Source organism: Pavona decussata, unplaced genomic scaffold (assembly GCF_977016875.1).
Source record: "Pavona decussata unplaced genomic scaffold, jaPavDecu1.1 SCAFFOLD_175, whole genome shotgun sequence".
Taxonomy (NCBI): domain Eukaryota; kingdom Metazoa; phylum Cnidaria; class Anthozoa; order Scleractinia; family Agariciidae; genus Pavona; species Pavona decussata.
Genome location: NW_028145586.1, coordinates 3,432,041 through 3,459,951, shown reverse-complemented (window position 1 = coordinate 3,459,951; position 27,911 = coordinate 3,432,041). Strand labels below are relative to the sequence as shown.

Genomic DNA, 27,911 nt, shown 5'->3' with positions numbered 1-27,911 from the left:
CTAGTTCTTCTTAAATGCCGCGCAAATTTTTTTGCAAAACATATCAACTGAATTGATTGGTTACTTTCTGTCCAATCAACGGTGCTTTGACATTTCCAACGCATACAAAATTGCATACATTAGCAAGGATGACGTCAAACGTGCCTTCTCGTGGTTTTGGTTGACTAAAGGTTTGCACGGTGTTTGTACGAAGTTTTTCAGTAATCCAAAATGGTTTACTGCAGCGCTTTCAATTGCAACAACGATGGGAAAAAGGTGAAAAAAGTTAGCTTTTTTCAGTTTCCAACTGACGAAAAGTACCGGCAAATTTGGTCAGAGAAGGTCCGACGGTTGAACTGGGAACCTAACAAGTTCTCGAGGTTGTGTTCAGCCCACTTTGAACCGCACTCTTTTCTTCACGATCCGAAGTTATTTGAGTCGTTGGGGCTTCCAAAACCCAGAAAAGTGGTACTGAAGCACGATGCGATTCCAACAATCTTCAATTAGGAAGACAGAACAGCAAAATCTGATAGTGATTCTGCAATTTCGCGAAAACGAAAGCACGACAAACCGAAGAGGACCTCGGTTTGGAATTCGAAGGGACGCAAGATTCTCGAGGTTAGGTATACAGAGTATATACTTTGAAAGCTAATTTGTGTGGCATTTCTTACGCCTTATAATGTGTTATGCCGTCAAAATAATATGATTTGTTTCTAATTTATTTACTCCTTGTTACCACTGTGGACTGGGCAAGTTTAGTAAAGCTCGTAGTTGTTTGCGTCTAGAGAAAGTGGGCATGTACAGTTAGCTAACGTCAGTGACGTATTCACGAAGTCTTGTTAATTTTTGGTTGGGAGTGAAAAGACGAAAAGTTATCTATAGCTTACTGACAAAAGGAAAAGGTTTTGTTTTCTACAGCTTTTTGCTTCTAAAATTCTATCTTGTTGGGAGAACCATTTTTTTTGTTAAGACTTTGTACCTCCTTCAGCTACGTCATCATTTTGTCGGGCATAGCGGAATACAGTGTATTATGGGAATAATTTAGCTGAGCCAAAATGGTTTTTATTCCCTTCTATACTTAGGTTATAGACTTCAATTCTCTTCTTGATGACTATTTAAAGGGTCTACAATCGGAGGAAGAATTAAAGTCTTCTGAAGCCAAGAAAGGTGACTGCAAACAGTTAAAAACTTGTCAGCTCAAGTTTACCAGATTTCATGGGTATTTGCTCTATATTTGTTACATCACCATCTTCTGCTATTTGACTGTCAATTCGTGATCAGTACTTAGGTAAAGTCAATCTTTGAGCCTAAATGGCAGGCCAGAGTAATTAACCTGGTTTCTGTAGCATATTTAAGAAAATAGGTGTATTAATTGCTACTCTCCATGGGTGGGATCCCAATCCATCTCAGGGTTAACCCCAGCTGTATGTCGCAAGTAACCATTTACCGGGTGTACCCCTGGATGAAGAGGGACAATGTGGAGGAAAGTTTCTTATGTAAGGTAATGCAGAGTAATGCAGTAATACAGAGACCAACCAAGCCTCAATGGCCTTCCAACCGTCCAATTGAACGTCTGATGCACTAACCACTACATTACCTAAATAAGATACAGCTGTACAAATCACCTGAAAATGGAGAATTTGACCTAATTTGACAAATGTCAAATAAGAACCCCAGGTAGCGAGTTTTTTCATATCCCCCAGGCAACTTCTTTTTTTCACAATATTTTTCAGGGTCTGATGAGCTGGTGAATGAAATAATTCCTGGGTCTTCACCATGTGAGGTAGGCCATTTGACCTTTCATTGTTAAATTTAACATTGTGTTATTCCAAAGAAATATCCTACCCCCACTCCCCCCCCCCCCCCCCAAAAAAAGGATTTTTTTGTTTGGATTCCCCACCTCTCCACCCTATGGAAATTCCTTGTAGCTTCATACGTTGTTATTTTCAATGAAATCATGAAAAGAATGAACCATAAATTCTGTGGAAATTTGTATACTATGACATACATGTAGGCCGTACATGTAGCTCCATGCCCCTGGTCAAGATTTTTTGTCATGTTAAAAAGGGACACAGAAACAGAAAGTACTGTGGAGTTGGCTGCGTCTAATAGAGAATCAAGAAGATTGGGCAGACAGACATCTGCAACTGTTGCTCAGCTGTCATGCCACCCTGATGTTAATGATGATGATGAAAAACAAAGTGGTGATCTAATCCGGTCCATGAAATACACGTGCTATAATTCTACTGTTACACATACTTTAAGAGTTTTGTTTGGAAATTTTGTTTAGGGTGGTGATAAATTTGTGCTGCTACTTAACAAGTCATTGCCAGAGGACATTGATGAAATAAAAAGGTCTCTGTTATGTGTTCGCTTTGGTAGTGGACATATAGTCCCTTTTACCTTATGGAAAGAGCAAACGATAAGAGGTGAACACATACCAAGTAAGTCAATTTTTACACAATGTATAATAACTCTCTCTGAGACAGGAGTTAAGTTGTGATCCTTATGGTTACCCTATACCTTCAGAGGTGTCTCCCGTTTAAGCGATGTAGTGCATCCAGTTTAAACTATAGATACCTTGACCCCTATATCAAATTAAAGCATTTAGAGCTGACTATCAAACTATACCAAGAATTTTGAAATAAAATGAATTTTTGATTTGAATTTTTCACGACCTCTAAATGTGAGCGTCTGAATCACCTTTTTAAAGCTACAAGTCAAAGCAAATTTTGTTTTTCGCTAATTTAATCTGCTCTTCAGTTTCCGGACCCAAAGCACTAAAAAAACATGTCTGTGTTTTGCCATATTCAATTGCAATGAAAAGTTAGGGCATTTTCAAAATAGGATGAAAAAAATGTGGAGTGATCGTGCAAAAATCACTCTCGCAGAAAAAATATTTGGAAAGAAAAAATTCGCAGACACGTTTTTGTTGTTTATATGTTAAACTAGCTATTGTCCAAATTTGAAGGCAAACGAACAAATTCCTTTTGAGTTTTAGCTCTTTGAAGTGGCTCCTCTAAGTGAAAAAATTGATTTGAGAAAACAGTGCCAAAAATTCGGCAATTCATCTTATTTCAAAATTCTTGGTTTAGTTTGATAGCCAGGTCTATAAGCTTTAATTTGATATGCGGGTTCAGGTATCTACAGTTTAAACCGGGCGCGCTACATTGCTTGGACGTGAGACACCTCTGAAGACACCTCTGAGGGTATAGGGTAACCTAAAGTTATGTACAAATCATAGATTTCAAAGCACTGCTAGTCAGACACCTCCTGAGTGGATACTTAGTCACAGTTTTACATTCAACCTATCTCACGCATGACTGGTGTTTTTGAAATTTGAACAAAATGTTTTGAAATTTACATGTCACTTTACAGGTATAAGTATGACTGTGTCACTGAATGAAAAAATACCGCTATCACTCATTCACAAGATTGAAAGAAAAAATAACATTGTATTTCTCCCATGCGTCATTGTCTTTGTGTGTTGATGTATGTGAATAGACCCTTCTCCAAAATGGCCGCAACAGATTTGAATGAGTTAAAATTGAACTAAATGAAAAACTGATACTTGCACTGGAAACAGCACCTTTACTTTGGTAACCTTGCAAAGTTTCAGCATAATAGGTGTTATATCAGCTTAGGAAATGTAAGATGAAATTTGACAAATTTACAGACTGACGTTTGTATGTCTGGGGGTATATGTCATACACCCAGTCATACAAACGTCTGTAAATGTTTCATTTTTAACTCGTGAATGCGCGTAGCGCAATGAACGAGTTATAGCGATAGCTGACTGTTGACTTGGTTGGTTGGTCGGTTTTGTCGTTAACTTTTGGGCGTGTGCAGTGAATGAGTTTTAAATTCAATTAGCGGAAAAAACATGCGAACATTTATTGTTCACGGCGCATCAGGAAATTCTTATTCAATATGTAGAGAATAATTTGACGATCATTTAGTGTAAGAATGGAGATTTTTCGTTCAATCTGAGCAAAGTTACAAGTTTTTTCAGTTTTTCAGAAAGTCCAGGGTCGTAAACTCAATTAGTGAAAAAAAGAAACATGAAAATTTTTTTCACGACGCGTCAGAATTCTCTCATTCATTCTGTAGAGAATAATTTGACAATCATTTTAGTGTAAGAATGGAGATTTTTCGTTGAATCTGAGCAAAGTTATAGGTTTTTTTGTTTTTTTCTACAAAGTGCGGTTTCTTTTAAGAATTAAAAATAATTTAATTTAAAAATAATTTAATTAAAAAATAATTTAATTTGTCAGTTTTCACGCGAAAGTGGAACGTGCCATGTCACGCATCATTGACGTCGTAAACAAAATTATGCAAATTTATGGTGTAGTGAACACTTAAAGATCTTGTCAGCTTTCATAGAGGTTTCAAATGGAAAAAATGTTTCATTTTCGAAATTTACAACTGGTAATTTATGGGAAAGCAAAAGGACGCGGTCGATAAATAATTCTTATTTAGCAAGAGCTTGCCATAGTTCATTTTTTTTTACTTGAGGATTGCGTGGACTGAACTCCAAAGGAAAAATTTCACGCATTTATGTCGGGCATGAAATGTAATGCGATACTTTGTTGAACATATTTCCCTTTGTAAGATTGGCTTGCCCTACAGTAATTTTGTAATTTTAATTCCCAAAAAAACTTCACTTGCCCATCGGGCAAGTGATGGTCAGAATCCACTAGCCCGATCGCAAAATCCAGTAGCCCCGGACTATCGGGGACACGAATTTGCATGACCTAGCTGCACATGGCGTGCTTCTATGAACTTTGAATAAAAAAACACGTGATTTTTTTTTTAATCGGAGCATCAGAATAATCTTATTCAATCTGTAGAGAATAGTTTGACAATCATTTTTATAGTACAAGAATGGTTATTTTTCGTTACATAATCGGGCAAAGATATAATTTCTTTTAGCTTTCAAGGAAGTTTCCGTAGCCGTCTAAATTTCAATTACTATGTGTCATCTGCATTCACGAGTTGGCTCACAAGAGCCTTTGATTCAACTTGCATTTTCTCAGCTGATATTACACCTGATATGCTAAACCTTTGCAGGGTTACTAAAGTAAAAGTGCTCTTTCTAGTGCTGGTATACGTTTTAAATAATTTTTAACTTATTTGAATTTTCGGCCGCCATTTTGGAGAAGGGTCTATTGTCATTAGACAGGTTAAGAATGATGTTTACGGCAAACGGCAAACAAGAGATATGACCATGTGACCATGTTTATCCTATATTTGTATACCTGCCAACTTTTTCTGAGTCAAACACGTGAGATTTTTGCTTCGTCATGAGCAGGATTTCCGAAAACATCCAAGCCACTTCCGAAGATTCCGACGTTTTTCCGAAGACTTCCGAATGTTGCCGAGAATGTCCGAAGATGTTTTGACGACCTTTGAACACTTACGATTTGAACGGATTGTAGACTTTCGAAAGCTTTTGCGATTGTTATAAAAAGCAAAGAAATAATACATAACAAATCTGAAATTAAATGAAGTGTTTTTAGAACAACTCGTCCGGATTTGTGAGTCAGGCGTGAGAAATTGTCCTTGATGGGTGAGATCGCTGTCTTTAGTCCACAGGCGTGAGACTCACGCATAATGCGTGAGAGTTGGCAGGTATATATTTGCCGCTTGCTGTTTTCATTTTTTCTGTCAAATTGAGTAGTTTTGCGTTAGCATCAAAGGCCAGTATTAGTTTGCACTACTCTCATCTTTGTACTCTAATAATATTACTATTTCAAGAAAACATAAACGCAAATCTCACGTTTGCTTTTTGCCATTTGCTTTAAATGTGATTCTTAATCTCTCTATTGTTATTGTAACTCAAACCCTGCAAGATGTATGTGCATTAGTGTAAAGATAAATGAGGATTTTATAACTTTTTTGTTTTTGTTTTAGGGAGTGAGAAGCCAGGTGTAGTAACTGTTCAACTAGAAACTAATGATGGTCAAGTTCTGGGGAGCACAAAATTTATATACAAAGATGAGATCTGCAGTGGGTTACAGAAGACTGTTTGCAGCGTAAATTATGGAGGAACATTAGTCAAGGCACTCTCAAATAAAGGAACCACAAAAAGTTCAGCTTTCAATGACCAACAGGAAACACAGTCAGGTAATTAATCATTATAGTACTGTTATAGGCAACCACCTATTGAAGAAACCGAAAAGGAACCTTTTCATTTGATCATGAAGGGCTTGGATCCAGTGGGGCGTAAAACTATGATGATTACGATGATCGTGCCCTGTTAGTGACAGCCTTGTGCTTTCCTTTTTGTAATATTGTCTCTCATCCTGGGATATTCGAGTTTTAGCATATGCAAATTATAAAATTAATGACATGACAAGTAGACAAAGCTTTTAGACAAATCAGGAAATTTAGGGTGCATTCTTCTCGGGCTCTTCTAGCTATTCTTATTCCGGTTTAGGAATAAAAGAATACACAGAATTTCAGTTTCAAAAAGAATGCTCCTAAAATTTGGAAACAGAATGCCCATGGTGGAGGTGACCTGAGAACTACTATGTCTGCGCTCAGGAAGCTGCGTAGGATTTCCCGCCAAAAATTTCCCAAAAGGACGTGTATTCTGTCTATTCCGAGTTAACCATATTCTTTCCATTCTGTTCATTCTGCTATCAGGAGCAGAATGAACAGACTAGCTCCCCAAAGAACACAAATTCTATCTATTCTGAGTATACCTATTCTGGAATAGTCCCAAAAGAATGTGCCCTAAGAATATCTCTGAAGTACCAGTCCTGTAATTCTATAGATATTCTTGATTTGTGCCCTATCTTTCCTGTGCCCACTAATGACGTCATGACTTTAATTAATTTTCTAATTCGGTTTAAATACAAAACTTGAATATCTCTGGGACCAAGAGATAGATATATTATACAAAACAGAAAACACCATCCTTTCTTAACTACTTGTTGCAAGTGGGCACTTAAACCCTGGGGGGTACTCCCATATATGAGCTACATGTATATACTAGGTATGTGCCGCTGTGAAGGGTGTGGTTTTCAGCAAGTTTACTCTCGAATAGGGTATAGAAATCAGAGAGTTGTGGTCTAGAATAGGGTATCATTTTCTGTGAAACTAATCGATTGCTTGAAGATTTAGTCTAAGAAAGTTTCCCGGTAAATGACATTTGAAAATTGCAAATAGGTCTAGGATAGGGTAGGGATTTTTGGTGTTTACTCTAGAATAGGGCTGCAAAATAAAGGTTAACATGGTCTAGTATAGGTTAAGGTTCTCAGAGTCCCAGTGGCACACCCCCAGCTAAAAATTATGGGATTCCCCCCCCCCCCCTCCATCCTCCCTGGACTTAAACCTTAACTTTTAAGCTTTCTTTTTGGCACAGATCCAGTTTCCATGCATTCATCAGGATCAAATCTTGCCCTGGCCAGTATTCTGAGGCTTATGCTGTACGTAGCAGCTAGGAATGAAGCATCTGAATTTGTGGAGAATCTTTATGGAACCAAGGCAGGAAATAGAGTGATGAAGTCATTAACCAGCAAGGAGCAACATGAGGATGAAACAATTTCTCAATCAAGTCTGCAGACAGGGCTTACTAACTACCTTGAAAATATATCAACAAGGTAAAGTTCGATCAAAAACACTTTGACGCTGTAATATTGAAGTAATATTTAAAAAACGAGCAGGAGTGTTTTATTAGGTTTAAAATCACAAGGCACAACCGAGTGGTTTTTCAAACCCAATAAAATACGTGCTGCGAGTTTTTTGAACAGCTTCAAAAATATTCCTGGAAAAGGGTGTGTAAATAGAGTTCATGACAATTATGCTTTTGTAAACGTTGGAAATAAGCATCAGGAAAAACACCGCATATTAAATGAGGAGTGTTTTATCAGCTTAGAATAAAACCCGGCATACTAATGAGGAGTGTTTTATCGGCTGATAAAACACTGCATACTAATAAGGAGGAGGTTTATCAATATAAAGTCACTGCACATGATGTATTATCGACCATTTGATAGGTCAATGGGCTTATGAATTATCAATGAGTTTCAGGATAAGTTAATACTTCTCCAACCTCCAGAGTTCAGCATTTTGATCTTTTCATTCAACGTATCTAGATTTAAAAGCATACATTTTCCCTGTATTGTCCACCAGTTTTGAGAAAAAATCCATTGGAAAAGGCACCCAGGACCCTTTTGTGAAGGGCAGTGAAGCAGCTTGAGTCAAATGGTATTTTCACAAAAATGGTAGTTGGATGTAGAAAAATTGGGTATCGTTTTGGGATGTCACCACTATGAGACAAATCTGAACAAAACTAAAAAATCTAATGCTTTAATCTCTTACAGTGTTGAAAAGTTTGTAAGGAAGTTTGGTACAAGGTTATGACCAAGCCAAATATGTTGCAAGTTACCCAACTTGCAGTGCAACTATTATTACCGGGGTCACTTAAAACTGGCCAATCAGTTTACAGTATGATACGAGCAGTGAATAATTCCAAAAGTTGGGGTTTTAACTGTTGTTTTCTGTCTACTTGTGATTGGTTCAATCGGCTTTGGTTGAAATTCATTGTTCTTTTCCTCCAATCTGATTGGCCAGTTTTGTTTAAGTGTGCCTGGTAAAAGTACAGTGTATGTAGTCACACTGTAAAAACCAACTTTGCTTCCTCAGTACAGTCTTGCTCTTGCCATGTGCATCACATGCATGCCTGTGCAATTTCTTTCCTCCCTTCCCTTTTCTGGTGCCTGAAAACAACTGTAAAATATATATATATATTTTTTCCTGATGACTTTAGATTGACTGCTCAAGAAGAAGAGCTTAAAGCAAAGGAGGCCCTCAGAAAAGTTAAAGTTGAGGAGGAAAAGAAGCAAAGAAGCAAAGGAAAAGAAGCAGGTAAGAAGAAAGCATTTTTTTTAGTGAAATTCATGAATATTAGGAGCAGATATTTGAGAGACAGCTATGGTTGGTGACGTTGGTTTAATTGTACAATGGTGTACCTGACTTTATATTATGGCACTGATCATAACTAGTTTGTTCAAAGAGGACCCACCTTGTTTGGGGGAAAGGAGCTATCAAAGACACCACCTATTTCATGAACATTACCAACAAAATTTTATTGGCTTTAAAATTTGAGTTGACATAGAAATATTCAGCTACCAAGAGTGATTAAAGCACTTTCATAAACAACTTAAAGAAAAGTGAGGTTTGAATCTCTTTGTCATTGTTTTGCTGCTGGATAGAGGGGTGACTTTGCAAGTAGGACATGATCTGTTAATAGAGACTTCACGCAAACACAACGCCGACAGCAACAAAAACATCAAAAGAAAAGGCTCAATAACTAATGCTGTACACATGCATTAGAAAGTTTGATACATTTTCTTGCCATCTTCTGCCAAACAACAATGTCAAATGCCCAAATTCAAGGTTTTATGGAGAGCTTGAGCACATGACAGTAAATTTTCATTTTCTGTGCTAACTTGGAGACCGTTCCCACCAGTTCTGTTATTGGATAGATTGGCCACATTGTAGAAGTTGAACGAATTGGAATAAGTGAGTGTAAAGTTGTACAAGTAACACAAACTTCTATAAAAGTGATGTTTTCGTTGGCGTTGCCGTCATGGTTGTATAAAGTCCCCAATGTTGAGGAAGTGGGGCGCTGGCAGAGACCACCATCTATTTTGTGGTTTGGTGGGTCCTCTGGGTCCTTACACTTTGTCTGGCACCTTGCTAAGCTTAATTTATTTTTAAAGGAAAAACTATGGTCTTGAAGTCTAGAATGTGGCCATCAATGAATTCACTCAGCCAGGGGTCAGATTCACAATGCCTTCCTAAGTTAAGATGTATCCCAAGTATTGCTTCTTGCAATAGGCGATTGTTCTTGTTCAACAATACCCTATTGCCAAGGAACATTGTATAGGAAACATCTTAAGGACGGTGCCTACTATTGTTGACTGCGCATATGTTCTGCGCATCGCGAGATACTCGAGTTTCTTATGGGTTGTGCCTACTAATACAGGAATATTTTGTGCAGTTTAAAACTATACGGAGAAAGCAGGACTTACCACTTTTCAGAGATAATTAAGCTTCAATTTACGAAAAAATCCCATACGTTGCTTTATGTTTGGCATTTTTTAGAGATATTAATGTTTAATTATTCCTGAAAAATGCGTGGTTCCCCCCAATTTTCTTTTTGGATTCCAATAGCTAAGATCTGTTTTTCCTGCAAAGTCATGAACCACACAAAAATACTTCGGTATAGGTAGGCACCGTCCTGAACTTAGGAAGGTTCCATGAATCTGGTGCCAGGATCTTAAGATGCTTCATCAAGTTACTTTGTTTTTTCTTTTAAGTTCAACCAGGTGTTGAGAAAAAACCAAAGCCAAAACAAGGGAAGACCAAACCATCGAAGAAACCCAGTAAAACTAAGCAGTCTTCAAACAAGAAACCAGTCTGTGGTAATACTCTGTTCTCTGAGTGTTCTGGTAAGCTGTCGTTTGTAAGCCTGTACTGTTATGTGAAGCAAATGAGACAAGCTTAAGGATTTGGGGAAACTCAATCACTGGGCTGTAAATTTAGTGCAATATGTGACTCATACATAAAGTGCTAGGCTGCATAGCAGGCATAATTGGGGAGGGGAGGGGGGGGGAGGAGGGAGGGAAGAAAGAGGACCAAAGAGGGTACTTTAATCAAATCAAATTTAGTGTCAATAATACGGGGAGTGCTTGCACAATCTCCCAAGTCAGAGGCTCATGATAAAGTGCTTGACAATGATCCAGATCAATTTGGAATTTGGAAATGTTGGTTTTTGAGAAGAGGGGAAAACAGGAGTACCTGGAGAAAAATCTCGTGGAGCAAGGACGAGAACCAATGACAAACTCAACCCACATAAGATGCCGAGCCCGGAAATCGAACCTGGGCCACACTGATGGGAGGTGAGTGCTCCCAGCACTGCTCCATCTCTGCTCCCCCCCATCATTTTCCTCACTTCCTTCCTTCCCTTCCGCACTTTTTCTCTCTTCCCCTCCCCAATTACGCCTGCTATGCAGGCTACAATAATAAACTGTTTAGAAAAGGTTTAGAATGGTAGAGAGCTGACAGAGAGTGACCCCCTGGTCCTCCAGGCTGGGGATTGGACGCAGGGCTAACGACCCTGCTCCATAAAAAGCTTAATGTGACAGAAACCGGAACCATCGACAATGATACAACACAATCTGGAGGTTTTGCGGCTGGGGCTGCAATGATGCTCTTGGGCCAAAACTAGCGGGAAGCCCAAAGGCCGGAGAGGGAGAGAAAAAAGGCAGCGTGGAAGAGTTGGAATGTAGCCAAGGCGGCGGCACGGAACAGAGAGGGTTGGTCAGAGAATGTTTCGGCCTTATGCGCCTACTGGCGCGCGGAGATTTGATGATGATGAAGGTTTAGAATGACGGTATTCAATACGTTTTGGCTCACTCAGCGCAGCTATTCCCTGAAATCAACCTTCAGAGGACCTTTTTTCTACTTTGATTCCCTCCTTAATATCTACTCTGTAACCGGCAAATAGTTTATGGGTACTATAAGAAAAATGGACACAAAATGTTATATCAGGGGGAGCGAGAAAAGTGCGAATAAAATGGGCGCGTGTATCCCCATCTTTTCTCCCACATTTCTTTCCCCCCTCCCCTCCCCTGAACTACACCTACATCTTTCATAACTGGCATCTCTATTTGGAGAAATTAGATTTTGATCACTTTCCTACCATCTGTTTTCAGATTTGCCTTCCAAGACAAATTCCCTTATGTTGCTATCTGACATCGCATTAAGGCATTTGAGCTTCGAAGACAGCACGACTGGGGACTCTTCGTTAAGCGTTACACAAAGCACCTCGTCGTCGGTCGTCAAGAAAGAGAATAAGCCCTATCAGAGCCGCAATGCTCTCAAGTTTACAAGGAAAATATTTCTCCTTCCCAGTCGCTCTGCACGATTACCACGGCAGGGAGAATTGTTTGAAATGAAAAGAAGTTGCGCTCTTAACAGAGGAACTGTTCATTTAGAAAATGAAATGACCGCGGCGGACGTTCTTCAGAAGGTGCGGACGGTCTTGATCACCCTTGGAAAGAAAAGGTATGTTTTAATATATTCTGTCATTCTGTCATTTCTGTCATTTTCTGGTGCGATTTTCTCTAGTCTTGGTTAAAATTGCTTGGTTTCAATTACCTAAACAGCTTAGGAACGTTTTAGTGGCGAATGCACTTGCCTCCCACAAGGCTCGATTTCCGCCGCTCTCTTGATGGGTCCGGCTTTCCTTGATGCTACCTGGTTTTATTCCCCTCCGCCTTAAAGGAGAAGTATGACGAAAATTTTATGTCATTTCAAAACCCAAAAATGTTTGTCTGACAACAGAAACAAAAAAAAATAATTGTCTAGTTTTGTTATAAATTATCACCCCAGGGCTGAGTTGCTCGAAGCTTGGTTAGCGCTAACCATTGGTTAAAAGGTATTAAAACCTATAAGTTGTTATACTGGTTGTTATGGTATTTAACCCGGGTTAGCGCTAACCATGCTTCGAGCAACTGGGCCCAGTGCAATAAAACTGTCGATTAGTGCCCCTGACCAGAGACAGAGTAGGTCGGAATGAATTGAAACTTGAAAAAATGTTAGGGTAATGTTTTTCAAGTTTTCGTATTTTTGTTCCAAAACGTGCTAGAAAAGATCACGAGTTGTTCCTACCAAGAATTGAGTTGATTTCTCTCCTCTTGTTGTTCTAGAATTATTTTGTAGCAAAGTGAAGGTCTTTTTTCACTATTTTTAACAAAAGATGTCAAAAGCCCCATGATACTTCCCCTTTAATATCATTTGCTGGTAGAGTTTTTTGTTAGTTTTCTTCGTTCTTCGGGTTGTTATTCTCCGAGCTCTCACGTTTGCCGCCCTCCACAAAAGCAAAAAATTAAATGTCTTTTCTATTTCTTGGAAAAAAATGTAAAATGAATAGGGAGCTTAAGCAACGACGACGACGACGGCAACGACAACGCCGCAAAACAATAGGTTAAGAGGAAAAACAATCGCTCTGTAAGTGCGTTTTAAATTTTGGTACATTTCTTTGCCGTCCTCTGCAAAACAACAACGTGGAATGACCACATTCAAGTTTTTCTGGAGAACGTGAACACACGACGGTGAACTTTTCATTTTCTTTCTTAACTTATAACATTTTCTTTGATGATCATTTATTTTATTCTCATAACCTCTATGCTTGATTAAACAGTGGTAATGTAAGGAGAAATTAAATGTTGGTCACTGTCGGGGCTTAAAGGGTATTAAAATTTGTTTGGAATCGAAGCCGATAAAGCATTTACTTGACGTATCAGTGAGCATATTTACACCTTATTATTAGATTTGCATAAACTGGTTTTCAATTGAGTGTCGCAGGTAATTTCGCGTTTGCTTTGGTTTTGCTTTACTACGCTCTGTGATTGGTTAACAAAACTCGCGCCACGTTTTCAACCAATGAGAAACAAAACTAAAACCAATCTTGTCTTGGTCGCACGCGTTTTCCCGCTCTTGGCGCCGCCTGCATGTTTCGTGTTCTGATTGGTTCATTGCCCTGTTTACCTCTGTTTTGATTGGTCAGAGTAACTGCTTTGGCTTTGGCTTTGAGACGCTCAAATGAGATTATACCTGTTTCTCATGTTCATAATGTGAGGCAAATGTTCAGCTTTTGGTGTTTACGTGCTGGGAAAGGTCTTTCAGCTGACAGATGTGCGAATGTGGTGTTTAATATCAAATAATTCCTATTACAAAAGACCTCTTAGAAAGATACTCAGTAAAAGCGTTCGCAATAAAGATCAGCTCGATGGATTTATACCTGCCAATCAACACGATTATTTAAAGACAAATTAAAAAAAACTCAAATGTACGTGATAATTTTCTGGAGATCGTTTGATTTATATATGTTTAGAATCAAGCGTTTTCTCTGTCCTCGAATTGACAGCGATGAATCACTTCGTTTTCCCGGCGTCTTATTTCAGTTGCTGTGGCGTGGATGAAGTAGAGTAAGACAGAGTTTTCTTTGTTCGTGCATTAATTACACAAGTCCGTAATAATTAGATGTAACTAACAGCTGCGTGGAAGTCAGGCAAATAATTCGTAATAAAAAGAGCGCCAGTTACCAATTCTAGGTGGAATATGTCGAAGAACGTGTTAGCTGTCTCTTAAACACAACAGTGAAGTGGGTCATTGTAATTTGTTAGGATTATAAACGAAGAAGGAGGGAACGTTTCATAACTGTGGCAAAAGGGTTAGTTAATTTGTCGCACAAGAGAGCAGTCAGCAGATCTGTGAAGATCATTTGGAGGGATTAGGCTACTGATTTTTGGTTGGTCTATTTTGGCCGAAAGAAAACTGTCATCTTTTGTTTCTTTCTCAATGTACTTGTTTCTTAAGCGTTTTGCCTTTTCTGTTCGTTGCACGAAACTAAGGTTGAAATCTAGATTTCTTGTTTCGTTTGTCGTGTTTATATGAACATGGCCTTTTCACGAAAAGCAGCGCATGATTCCGATAAGAGAGTAGGTTTAAAGAATCAATATTCCTTTTTCCCCGCCATTCATTTAGAAAATATTTAATTAAAATGAAATTTAAATCCTACTTAAGAGAAGCTTGTGAACAAAAGACAAAAGATACCAGGTGAAAAATACGTTTGTTAACCAGGCAAAACTAGTTTCAAAGAAACATCGAACAAGAAAGGTTCGGAAGAAATTTTCAAAAATGAACTCGAGTCTTCAAAGCCATGAAAGGGTGCACCCTGACTGCGGTTTACGCGCTCTGATAGAGGGAAGACTTAACCAGCCTTTGCCTGTAACTCGAGGGTTTGCGATCCTCATTGTAATAATAAACACCCTTGCGTTTCCTGTGACCGCTGTCTTGAATGCGTTGGTGATGATGGCGGTGAAGATGAACGCTCGACTGAGAGTCCACAAGTCAAACATTTTACTCGCTGCATTAGCATCGACTGACTTCGTGGTTGGGCTGATAGTTCAGCCAGTTTTCATCGCCACGGCCATAATCACCCTACTCGACGAATTTTCAGGAGTTTTGTGTGCACTGCAAGTCATCACAAGACTTTTCACGAGCTGCATATCTGTTGCGTCGCTAATACATCTGTCCTTGATAAGCGGTGAACGGTTTCTTGCCATGAAGTACCCTTTCTCCTACACCAAGCACGTCACCGCATTCCGTGTGCTAGTTGCTTCTGCCTTAGCTTGGCTCCTGTCAGTAATGCTACACATTCTGGTTTTCGTTGCTCGTCAACGTTCTGGCGTTTCTGTCTTTTTGCCTAATACTGGATCATTAATTGGTCTAACAATACCTTTCATCGTTTTCTGCCATGTTGAAGTTTACCGTGAAACCCGCCGACACCAACAGCTACTTGCAGCTCAGCAAGTTACTCAAGAGGCAAGAGAACAGTTTGAAAGAGAGAAAAAAGCGCTTAAACTCACAAGTATGATCGTGTGCGTGCTAATGTTGTGTTACATACCTTTTTACGTTTCTAGATTAGTTGTGGTTAAGTATCGAAGTGAAATTTCTACTGAAACAGTGTATGCAATTTTTTATGGACCTCCGTCATTGATGTTGTTGAACTCGTTACTCAATCCAATTATTTACTCGGTAAGAATGAGACAGTTTCGTGTCGCGTTTATCGAGTTAACTTGTAAAACCCTGCACATTACTGAGGCTGAAGAAATTGAGGTGCGATTGTTTGGAAGGCAGAGCACTGTTGTCAGACTCAAGAGACGCGTAAATGAAAGACAAAATCACCACACTGGGGAACGAGTAAGAAGGAACAACAGTGAAACTCACAACGATATCAGCTTTGCACGACATGAAAATGTTCTGTTGCCGGGAACAGCCGAGCAGGTTGAACACTTAGTCGTGCGAATAGTCGAACAGCAACGACTTCAATAATTTAGCCGCGTGAACAGTGAAATAATTTCTATAATTTAGCCATGTGAACAGTCGAACAGCTCTTTTATGGGGTTGAGGGTTTTAGCGGAGCTCTGTTTGATTTTATTAGTTTCGCCCTATACAAGAACTTGTTAAAACTACCATGACTGGATAATGTAATTCGAGGGTTACGATTGGCTTTGCGGCCATGGGTTAAACAAGAACTACTTAGGCTAATAGAAACCGAAAACGAGTTTTGCAACATTGTAAGTAAAATGAATAAATAAATGAGGATTTCAGTGGAATCCACGGAGTGGCTCTTCTCTCCACTGTTTCCAGGTCGGATTGGAATTTGGAAATGTTAGTTTTTGTGGAGAAAGGAAAACCAGAGTACCCGAGGAAAAGCTCTTGGAGCGGGGACGAGAACCAACCACAAACTCAACCCACATATGACGCCGAGACCGGGAATCGAGCCCGGAACACATTGGTGGGAGGCGAGTGCTCTCACCACTGCGCCATCCCTAACCCCCGACATCGACATTGTAGGATTGTTGTCTCAGAAATATTAGTACATTATTGAATCCCCGCTAGAAGGAAAGAGTATAGGCGCCAGATGGAATCTGGGGACCTTTCGCCCCTAAATTTGGACGAGATTCCATGCGTGTAAAATGTTTCCAGGTTTAAATATGAATACAGGACGACCGCCTGGGGGGGGGGGGGGGGGGAGGGGTTGGGGGGCAGTGTGGGATTGGGAACTTTTTTCAAACGGACTCCTACGATCGTTGATCATTTTGTTTGGATGGAAGGGGATTGGGTATTTCCAAACGGTATACATCGACGGTCTCGCCCTTTGGTACATTCTGAAGTTCATAAGGGGACAGTACCCTAGTTAACACATTGTTCAAATCGCGTCATATGAAGAAATGAACCCCATCGCCAGAAGAAGAAAATTTGTTGTGATGGACTCCAATTTCTGATTAAATGAAAATTTAAAAGATCGTTCCCAGTCTCCATTTGATTTCGGAACGGGTTGTGGCGTGGTTGCGGTGTTAGTTTTACCGCACTGAATTCCCGAACCCTTTTTATAATTTTGAGCTTAGTGACTTGACCTTTGATTGGAAGCGTGGTTGGAGTTTTATTTGTTTTTGAAACAGACCTTACTTCTGTTCATATGTAAATGATACTGTTCAGGGGGGGCTGGCAGCGAGGCCTGGAACCGAGTTTGTATGATCGCCCCAGTTAAGAAATTTGGCCGAGCGAGACTAAGTACCGATTTTTTGATAAACAAACATGGCGGCGATTTTATGCGAAGGCGCGTCTGTGCGGATTCGCAAACAATTTGGCTATTCGACGTCCAAACATCACAGGAAAGTTTCGGTCTCTCTTTTACCTGAAGTTTGGTCATCAAGAAGGGATCACGGATGCAAATTCTGCAGCGAAAAACGAAAATACTGTAACCAACGACTAGCTGACCCACATAGTTCACAGGCCTAGACCAGTAAGACTTCTTCCATTCCACTTTATCGTTACCTTCCCTATAGATTTTTTCATTTAAGTACACTGTAGAATCTCCTCCCTTTACAGCAACTACCCACTGGGAGTCAACAAACTGTGGATATTCTGGTGATCTAATTCTCTGTTTTGCTTAAGTTAAAATGTTACTGTCATACTCTCAACAACAGATTTTTCTTCTCTAATCTCTTCTAAATGGTGAGCAGTTGAGAGGTGATGTTAGCAGCATTTTGCTCTTCAACTTTGCCAAGTGAGCCACAAATATTGACTTTTGAATTCATTATGTAAGCTTGGTAATAAATCTCATCATTTTAAAGAGGTGAAGTTATCTTTCATTAATTTAGATTTTCTGTCATACCTCTGGGGTGAGAACTGGAACATAAAAGAGGCAGGGCGCAGCAATACTCCAGCCAGTCATTACACCGTGCAAGTGTGTGAAAACGTGCAGTAATTGCATAATTTACAATATGTTAATTACACTTGACTATGTTACACAATATGTACCAATTAAACAGTATTGCAATATGTTACAGTTCTGATGTATATTGTCATGTTTTGATGACATAATTTATACTGCAGAGTAATGTGGTCAGCTGGGTTAATCCTCGAGTTGCTAGAAACACTTCAGTAATCAAGGGGTGATAATTTGGATTGTCTTCTTTGAAATGGCTGTTCAATACATAGAGAAACCATGGTTGATTTACCATCCCGGGATCTATTTGGTACTGTATCTCCCTTGCAGTTGGGTTTTTAATAGGGTGCATTCCCAGTAGCCCCATTTTGGCATCCAAAAATGGGGGAAAACCACCATACCGATACAGGTGTTCATGGACATTTGTATTGTAAAGGGTGACAGGTAATGCAATAATATTTACATGTGCCTTCCAAGGTTTCTGCACATGCATGTGGTTTTTGCAAGATCTCAGTGTACCAGTACATTGTTCACCCGGTGCTACTGAACTCAACTTCCCAATTTTTTGCACGAGAGAATAAGGACCTGAATGTCTTTTCACGTAAGTTAATCTCCCCATACAGATAAGAGACAAACACCCTTGCAACCGCTCATATACAAACCTGGTAGCTCTATTCACAATAATGTTGAGCAATCTTCTTCTGAGATCTTTATCAGCTATCCTTTCCAGTCGCAAAATTTTCTTATCTAAAAATTTCTTAAGGACTCAAGCCGTTTTCTTTGTGTATGCATTTAAACAATTTGTGCATTAAAATTAAACTTACAGGAATAACTGTCGTCACGCAACATTTAAACAGAGGGAGAATTCCATAAAATAAACATGCTGTGTCATTCGTAACGACGCTTTCAACAGTTGATACGCATAAAATGTGGGACAAATACTTTTAATAAGCTTACATTAAAGTTCCAAGACGGTCTTGAGAAATAAGCTTACATTCTGGGCTTTCGCGATGACAGTCGTGAAACACTGCGTGGCTTCTAGTTTCTTCAGAACTGAACAACAATCGAAATTGAACTCTACTATTTTGTCGACGTACAATATCTTCCTGAGACGACGAAAACCATAATCGTTCGCTACACTACAAATCATATTCTTCACCACATACACTCGCTGAAAACATGTCGCTCGCAATTTCATTGCTGACGACTCTACTAACCTAAAACAAAGCTGGCACCTCATTCCAGCGGTCTTGATTAATCGCAGTGTTCAAACTTCGCACTACCGCAAAATAACATGCTAACAGTAAAGTAACAATGACTTAGTACGAATGCGTTTGCCACCTTCGAGTCGCCACAGACAAAATAGCCAATCTCGTTCCCAGAGGCTGCGTTCCTTTTGGTCAGCACCAAGGAAGCAAGACCTCTGGGCTAATCAATGTCAAAATCCAGCAAATCGAAATCTGATTGGATATTACATTTTACCGGAAGCGTCTTTGAATCGGAGGTTTCAAAACAAGAAAAGAAATAGACTGTCAAAGATATCAAAGCAAAAACCGCCATAGAATCAAAATGCAACTAAATTTTCATACGCTTCTCATTTTGTGCAGTGAGTAAACACGATAAAGATAGCAAGTCAAATCACATGACTAAACGGAAAAGGCGCGAAAACCTTTGCGATATGTTGCAGCGTTTGACAAAAGCTGAATGACAGTATGACACTTGCGTCGGTCGAGGTTAACGATGGACCTGACAATTTTCGGAAAAACTCCTATAATTATCGACTTTGAAATGCGGTTCATAGTCAATGCTGGCCGTTTAAAATCGTTCTCAACATTGTCTAAAGCAGATAAGAGTTTAACAGCCTTTCTCGTGCTGTTAAAGGAACCGAAAGAAGCAAACTTGTAATCCATTAGGCACCGCGGAGTCTGCGAGTTGATCTGACTGGAGCAGAATTTATTGAAGATTACTTTGTTGAACAGGAACAGATATTCTATCAGCAGCCCAGCAGAAACATAATTGAACTTGAACAAGGAAAACCAACGGCCTTTGTTACCACTGCGTTAAAAGCGGACTGTATTCAAGAATGTGTGGCACAAAAAGTGGTTCAGAAAGCGGACGGACAAAAAGACAAAAATATTAACGCTTGGAATAGCGATCGTTGTCACTCTTTACACAACAGTTCATTTGTGAGCCTTGTAAGTTTGCGGCTTATAGGACTGATAAAGTACATCGAGTGCAGGTAATTTTTTTTTCAGGGTGAGTTTCTTAAGCTTGCACCGAGTGTGTGAATTGAAAAAAAATTGCCGCTCTTTCTGATACGGCTTAGATTTTCAAGTTGCTGGTTATTTCGGTTGAACGTTTACAAATTTGTGTCTTGTTATTAAATGTACTTCTGTTATTTTATTGTATTTATTCTGGCATCATGGTATCTGGGTAAGCAAAAGCTGATCTTGTAAAACATATCGTTTGTATAAAATTTCACGGCGGAAAAAATTAAGCTTACGTTTGTAAACATTTGTTGGTATGGGTGGTATTTGTCGTCGACGGCAATCAGGTTAGGAACGATGCCTTGCTGAAGTTTCTCGAATGTTGTTTGAAAATCTTTACCCTGTTTTAGTTAATTAGGTTAAAGCTTATATAACCTCCGACCAGGCTCTATTTTCGTTTCGCTATTAACTTTACTGTAGTGTCATGAAAAAACTTCGCTATCTCATACTGCGTAGACTGCGTATATTCACCCCCATTTTAAAGTGTTAAAAACTACATTTTACAGGCGAAAACAAGCTTAATTTAACTCCAAATGAGTAAAAGTACAACAAATGGTTTCTAATCGCCATAGCCTATATATGTCTTTTTGCCCCTGCCTATGGAAAATGTTTGGTTTTCTAAAACGACCTGTCAATGTGCAAAATGAATTTGTCGCGGTTGAGAGAAGCAAATCGCAGACAAACCCAGATTTTACGCAGCCTTTGTTTTGGTTGTTTTGTTATTAAGGACGTCTCACATGAATGACAATCACTGACAAACGGGAGGGATGGAGGTTGTCACCTTTTTCACTCGTTTTCTTGGCCTTTGATGTTCTTTACCAGAGGCTGTCTTCCTCTCGGTCAGCAGAATCCCCCTTTAAACCGGAAGCAGGATCCCTGCTTCCGGTTTCTGATTAGCCCAGAGCTCGTGGAGCTCGTGGACGTGTGGCCACCGCTGGCCTAAAACGTGCGCGGGCTCTGGGGACGAGATTGACAAAATAGCATGAATCCTTCGCATTTCGCGCATGCTCGTTACGGTTTTCGAATGATTGACAGATTTCTTTACTGGGGCGATCATCACTTTCCGAAAAGCGGCAAGATCGAAGGCAGCTGCCAGCCCCCCCCCCCCCCCCCATCCTTATACTGTTCTTTTGCTGACTAATTTGCAATGAGGTTTGCATCAACGCCAGCCTCTCTTCCATTCAAAGGCCAGGTCAATAAGCACAAAACTGTAAAATGGGGGAGGGGTAAAATTGGCCTAGTAACATCGATAAACGACACAGTGTACGGATAATTATCAAATTTTCGAAGAACCAGCAGTCAGGAAATAATTTTTATTAAGGTTACGGCTTTTTTTTTTTTTTGTTTACAAATATGTTTCGGATGAAACTTCGTCCATCTTCAGTACAGGCAACGTGGCAAGAAAAGTTAAAATATTGTAAAACTATAACTTATTATGGCGTGACGATAATAAAGGAACGGAACAGATAATAGGGAACTTAAGCAACGGCGACTGGAACGACAATGGAACCTGAGAAAATATCTTTATTTTATTTGTGCTACTTAGCGATTATTTCAACTCCCTGAACGTTTCACAAATGGCGAACTATCCAGGCACCAAATTGGTAAGAGTGGCCTACAACTTAAGAAAGAAAATGAAAAATTTAATCGTCGTGCGTTCACGCTCTCAACAAAACCTTGAATGTGGTCTTTTCACGTCGTTGTTTCGCAGAGGACGGCAAAGAAATGCACCCAAATGTAACACGCACGTGCAGAGCGATTGTTTTTGCTCATTAAACCTAATGTTTTTTCGTTGTTGTCGTATTTTCCCGCCCTTAGTGCCGGTTACATGTTTCGAATTCTGATTGGTTCATTGCGCTGTTTACGCCCGTTTTGATTGGTCAGAGTAATTACTTTGAGTTTGGCTTTGAGAAGCTCAAATGAGATTATACTTCTGTTTCTCGTGGTCATGATGTGAGGCAAATTTTCTGCGTTTGGCGTTTACGTGCAGGGAAAGGTTTTTCAGCTGACATGTGCGAATGCGGTGTCAGTTAATATCAAATAGTTCCTATTACAAAAGACCTCTTAGATAGATACTCAGTAAAAGCGTTCGCAATTAAGATTAGCTTGATGGATTAATACTTGCCAATCAACGCGATTATTTAAAGACAAAAAAAAAACTCAAATGTACGTGATAATTTTCTGGTGATCGTTTTCTTAATATCTGTCAGTTAGAATCAAGCGTTTTCTCTCTCTTTGAATTAACAGCGGTGATGAATCATTTCGTTTTCCGTTTTATTTCAGTTGCTGTGGCGTGAACAAAGTAAACTAAGACAGAGTTTTTTTTTTGTTCGTGCATTAATTACACAAATCAGAAATAATTAGATGTAACTAACAGCTGCGTGGAAGTCAGGCAAATAATTCGTAATAAAAAAAAACGCCAGTTACCAATTCTACGTGGAATATGTCGAAGAACGTGTTAGCTGTCTCTTACACACAACAGTGAAGTGGGTCATTGTAATTTGTTAGGATTATAAACGAAGAAGGAGGGAACGTTTCATAACTGTAGGAAAAGGGTTAGTTAATTTGTCGCACGAGAGAGCAGTCAGCAGATCTGTGAATGTCATTTTGAGGGATTAAATTACTGATTTTTGGTTGGTCTATTTTGGCCGAAAGAACACTGTAATCTTTTGCTTTTATTCTCAATGTACTTGTTTCTTAAGCGTTTTGTTTTGTCTGTTCGTTGCGCGAAATTTATGTTGAAACCTAGATTTCTTGTTTCGTTTATCGTGTCTATATGAACATGGCCTTTTCACGAAAAGCAGCGCATGATTCTTGAGAGAGAGTAGGTTTAAAGAATCAATATTTCTTTTTCCCCGCCACTCATTTAGAAAATATTCAATTGAAATCAAATTTAAATCCTACTTAAGAGAAGCTTGTGAACAAAAGACAAAAGATACCAGGTGAAAAAAACGTTTTTTTACCAGGCAAAACTTGTTTCAAAGAACGTCAAACAAGGAAGGTTCGGAAGAAATTTACAAAAATGAACTCGAGTCTTGAAAGCCATGAACGGGCGCGCCCTGACTGCGGTTTACACGCTCTGATAGCAGGAAGATTCAACCAGCCTTTGCCTGTAGATCGATGGTTTGCGATCCTCATTGTAATAATAAACATCCTTGCGTTTCCTGTGACCACTGTCTTGAACGCGTTGGTGATGATGGCGGTAAAGGTGAAGGCCCGATTGAGAGTCCACAAGTCAAACATTTTGCTGGCTGCATTAGCATCGACTGACTTCGTGGTTGGGCTGATAGTTCAGCCAGTTTTCATCGCCACAGCCATAATCACACTACTCAACGAAACGTCAGGGGTTTTGTGTGCACTGCAAGTCATCACAAGACTTTTAACGAGCTGTGTATCTGTTGCGTCGCTAATACATCTGTCCTTGATAAGCGGTGAACGGTTTCTTGCCATGAAGTACCCTTTCTCCTACACCAAGCACGTCACCGCATTTCGTGTGCTAATTGCTTCTGCCTTAGGTTGGCTCATGTCAGTAATGCTTCACATTCTGGTTGGCTTTGTTCGTCCACGTTCTAAGTTTTCTTCCTTTTCCCCTGTTAATGGTTCATTAATTGGTCTAATGATATCCTTCATCGTTTTTTGCCATGTTAAAGTTTATCGTGAAACCGGCCGACACAAAAAACAACTTGCAGCTCAGCAAGTTACTCAAGAGGCAAGAGAACAGTTTGAAAGAGATAAGAAGGCGCTTAAACTTACAAGTATAATCGTGTGCGTGCTGATGTTATGTTACATACCTTTTCTCGTTTCTAGATTTGTTTTGTCTAAGTATCGGGGTGAAATTTTCTATTTTTTTCCGTCGTTGATGTTGCTGAATTCGTTATTCAATCCAATTATTTACTCGGTAAAAATGAGACAGTTTCGTGTCGCGTTTATCGAGTTAACTTGTAAAACCCTGCACATTACTGAGGCTGAAGAAATCGAGGTGCGATTGTTTGGAGGGCACAGCACCGTTGTCACACTTGAGGGACAAGAATATGAAGGACAAAATCACCACACTGTGGAACGAGTAAGAAGGAACAACAATGAAACTCGCAACGATATCAGCTTTGGACGACATGAAAATGTTCTGTTGCCGGGAACAGCCGAGCAGGTTGAACACTTAAGTCGTGTGAATAGTCGAGCAGCATCAACTTCAATAATTTAGCCGTGTCAACAGTCGAACAACTTTAATAATTTAGCGTGTGAACACTCTAACAACTTAAATAATTTAGAAGTGTGAACAGTTGAACAACTTTAATAATTTAGCGTGTGAACAGTCCAACGGTAACGACTTTGTAGGATTTTTGTCTCAGAAATATTAGTACATTATTGAATCCCCGACAGAAGGAAAGAGTATAGGTGTCAGATGGAATCTGGCGACCTTTCGCCCCTAAATTTGGACGAGATTCCATGCATGTAAAATGTTTCCTGGTTTGAGTAAGAATACAAGACGGCCGCCTTGGAGGAGGGGTTGGGGGTAACGTGGGATTGGGAACTTATTCCTGAACGGACTCCTACGATCGTTGATCCTTCTGTTTGGATGGGAGGGTATTGGGATTTTTTAAACGGTATACATCGACGTTCTCGCCCTTTTGCACATTCTGAAGTTCATAAGGGGACAGGACCCTATTTTACACATTGTTCAAATTGCGTTTTATGAAGAAATGAACCCCATCGCCAGAAAGACCACATAAACATTAGTATCAAGTTTACCAAGTTTGGTTTTGTTTCATTACGTGGTAACTAGGCTCTGACCTGTCAAAGGTCGCCCAATTCCACACAAAATTAAGGTCTCTAATTCTGAGATGGCGTCCCCCAAATCCATTCAAACTCTCTATTTTTAAGATATTTGAAAGCCTTCTACATGGTTGCAATCTAACGACAGAACCTCAAACTTGGTAAACTGACTAATTTTAATGTAATCTTTCTTGTGATGGACTCCAAATTCTTATTAAATGAAAATTTAAAAAATCGTCGCCAGTCTCTTTTTGAACTTCGGGACGGGCAATTGCGTGGTTGCGGTTATAGTTTCACCTCACTGAATTCCCAAACCCTTTTTATAATTTTGTGCTTAGTGACCTGACCTTTGATTGGAAGCGTGGTTGGAGTTAACTTTGTTTTTGATACATACCTCACTGCTGTTCAAATGTAAATGATGTTGTTGTTTTTGTGCTAACTAGTTGGCATTTACATATGAACAGCAGTGAGGTTTGCATCAACGCCACCGAGCCTCGCTTCCACTCAAAGGCCAGGTCATTATGCACAAAACTGTAAAATGGGGGAGGGGTGAAATAGGCTAAGAAGCATCGATAAACGACACAGTGTACGGATAATTAACAAATTTTCGAAGAACCAATAGTCAGGAAATAATGTTTATGAAGGTTACGACTTTTTTTGACTTTACAAATAAGTTTCGGATGAAACTTCGTCCATCTTCAGTACAGGCAATAGAACCCGCTAGTGGGTGTGATATGAACACAAGAAGGATGCAATATAGCTAATTACAACGTGACAATAAATATTGAGCGGTTTTCAATTGAGTGTCGAAAGTAATTTCGTGTTTGCTTTGGTTTTTCTTTACTACGCTCTCTGATTGGTGAGCAAAACTCGCGCCACTTTCTCAACCAATGGGAATCGAAACCGAAACCAATCGTGTTTTGGCCGCACGCGTTTTCCCGCGCTTGGGACCAGTTACATGTATTTGCTTCGAATTCTGATTGGCTCATTGTGTTGTTTACATCTGTTGCGATTGGCCAGAGTAATTACTTTGGTTTTGGTTTTACGACAGTCAGTTGGAAACCGCTCTATAGCAGACAACTAATTACAACGTGACAAGGAAAGTAAAAATATTGTAAAACTTATTATGGCGTGACGACAATAAAGGAACGGAACAGATAATATATTGAGAAGACAAACAAAACTAAAAAGCCAGTACAGATACTTCCAAGTGGTATGTTTTATCTAACGTCCATTAATGTTCTTTTCAGGATTCGTCTCGCTGCTGCTGACTCTAAAGGCAAGCTGGAATTTTTTAAAGGAACAAAATGGACCGGAAGGACCATTCGACAAAGAGTTAAATTCAATTCGGTTTTGTACGTCATTCCTTCGGTAAGTTGACCAATATTTTACTTCTGTTTACCTCATTTATTTATTTATTTCTATAAGAACGTCAAACTTCTTGGCTGAGGCTCATGGAACAGAATAATTTTTATCGATTTGAGGTTGTTCGCGTTCTTGAAGGCGTCTGTCTTTGTTACACGGTAAATAGACCAGTTTCGAGATGTTAAAATTCTTACTTGGCTACGACAACAGAAATTCAGTGAGGTTCAGAGATGAATGATTAATTTATTTTGTTTTATTCCTCTTAGCGTCGAAGCCAAGGTAGAATTTGAATGAATTTATCGAAATTGGTCTGTTATTTTGAGTCGATCATGTGTATATGATCAGGACACCAAATTAGAGAATATGAGCTCCAAAACGAGCAAGTAGCCTAAAAAGTCTTTTCCTATTAGTCGGCTCAGCCTTGGCTTCATCTTTCTTAAAGGAAACCTCCACTCTTGAAATAAATTAACGTTAAATTGTTGAAAATACAATCTAATTTCAAATTTCGTTGGAAAACATGGAAATGGTATTTCTGTGTCGGACAAAACAGAATTTGATTATCGCCTATTTTCATTTTAAATTACCCGGGCGCCGCCATCTTGGATTTCGTGACGTAATACGGTTGCTCAATTGTTTCACACAAAAGAACTTCTGCTTACTGACAATAGTGGCAACCGTAATTTCATGAAATCCAAAATCGCGGCGTCTGGGAAATTATAATCGAAAATAAGCGATAATCATATCTATAGCACACTTGAATGTCACTTCTACTTTTGTAAACTTATATTTAGAATTTAGACACTATTTCCGACAATTTACCGTCAATTTGTTGTCGGAGTGGAGGTTCCCTTTAAGAAAAAGGTTCTTTGTAAAAAAAAAAGAAGAAGAAGAAGAAGAAGAGAGAGTGAGAGAGAAAGAGTGAGAGTAATTTTAATGCTAAAAGTAAAGATTTCCATGCATTTCTTCCTTCATTTTGATCTTTGTTGTTGTTGGGATCTCCATTTTTTAAATTGTTCAACCCGCCACTGCTTTTTGACCGCGCGAAAGTTGGGACGAGAGCTCCCCACATCCCTCGTCCCAACTCTTTCGCGGTCAAGAGCCAGAGCTGCTTGAAGGGGGTCCATACAGAGTCTGTAATTCTTGAAAAAGTATGGAAAGCAAGTTTTCCAGACATGGAAAAAGTATGGAAAATAAAGATAAAGTCTGGGGAAGTGAAATCGTTGTTAGCTAGTTCGTCTTTGCCAAAATTACCTCTGATCTAGGAGTGTGATTCTGGAAAATGGAAAAAGTGTGGGAAAATTTTTGCACACAAAAATGTGTACAAACCCTGAAAGTAAGAAGGAAGGATGGTTGATATTTTTTTCTGTTTATTTTCTTCTTTATTACAACTGAAGTGACTTCCTCGACACGATCAGACTCAGACTCAGAGAGATGGAGTTTAGAAGAATGAAGCTTGTCGTTCGTGTTCAAGGGCATTTTAAGGTTGTTTCTTGTTTTATCTAACAACAGACACAGAATTCTATTGCTGTATTTTTTATCGAGGCGTCCTACGTTGTATTTTGTTTTCAAGGGAAAGTTTAGTACTTGTTTAGGTTTCTCGTTTCAATATTTGAGCATGGATACTTTAAAATTCTGAACAACTGTAAATAAAGGTTGGAAATCTATTCTAACGGAATGTGATATTTCTAATAATAATAATAACAATAATA

The 27,911-nt window shown here is 39.3% G+C and overlaps 2 protein-coding genes, 1 long non-coding RNA gene and 1 pseudogene across 4 annotated transcripts in view; 2 read left to right on the top strand and 2 right to left on the bottom strand.

Annotated features, from left to right (window-relative positions):
- LOC146463703 (uncharacterized) overlaps positions 1–27,911 on the bottom strand; it is a 132,625-nt gene that overhangs the window by 55,325 nt on the left and 49,389 nt on the right. The window lies entirely within an intron of this gene.
- LOC146463710 (uncharacterized) lies at positions 122–27,866 on the top strand (annotated as a pseudogene). The gene is made up of 11 exons (XR_014856869.1): positions 122–597; positions 1,062–1,146; positions 1,713–1,762; positions 2,270–2,423; positions 5,893–6,105; positions 7,349–7,586; positions 8,756–8,853; positions 10,311–10,442; positions 11,709–12,060; positions 26,088–26,208; positions 27,597–27,866. The product of XR_014856869.1 is annotated as an uncharacterized LOC146463710 (transcript).
- Positions 14,543–16,546, top strand: LOC146463712 (histamine H2 receptor-like). The gene has a single exon (XM_085084255.1). The coding sequence runs from the start codon at positions 14,698–14,700 to the stop codon at positions 15,892–15,894; it is 1,197 nt and encodes a 398-aa protein (XP_084940381.1). The 5' UTR covers positions 14,543–14,697; the 3' UTR covers positions 15,895–16,546.
- Positions 18,726–21,165, bottom strand: LOC146463711 (uncharacterized). Its single transcript, XR_014856877.1, has 2 exons — positions 21,039–21,165; positions 18,726–19,168 (listed from the first exon to the last, which is right to left on the bottom strand). It is a non-coding gene; the product is annotated as an uncharacterized LOC146463711 (long non-coding RNA).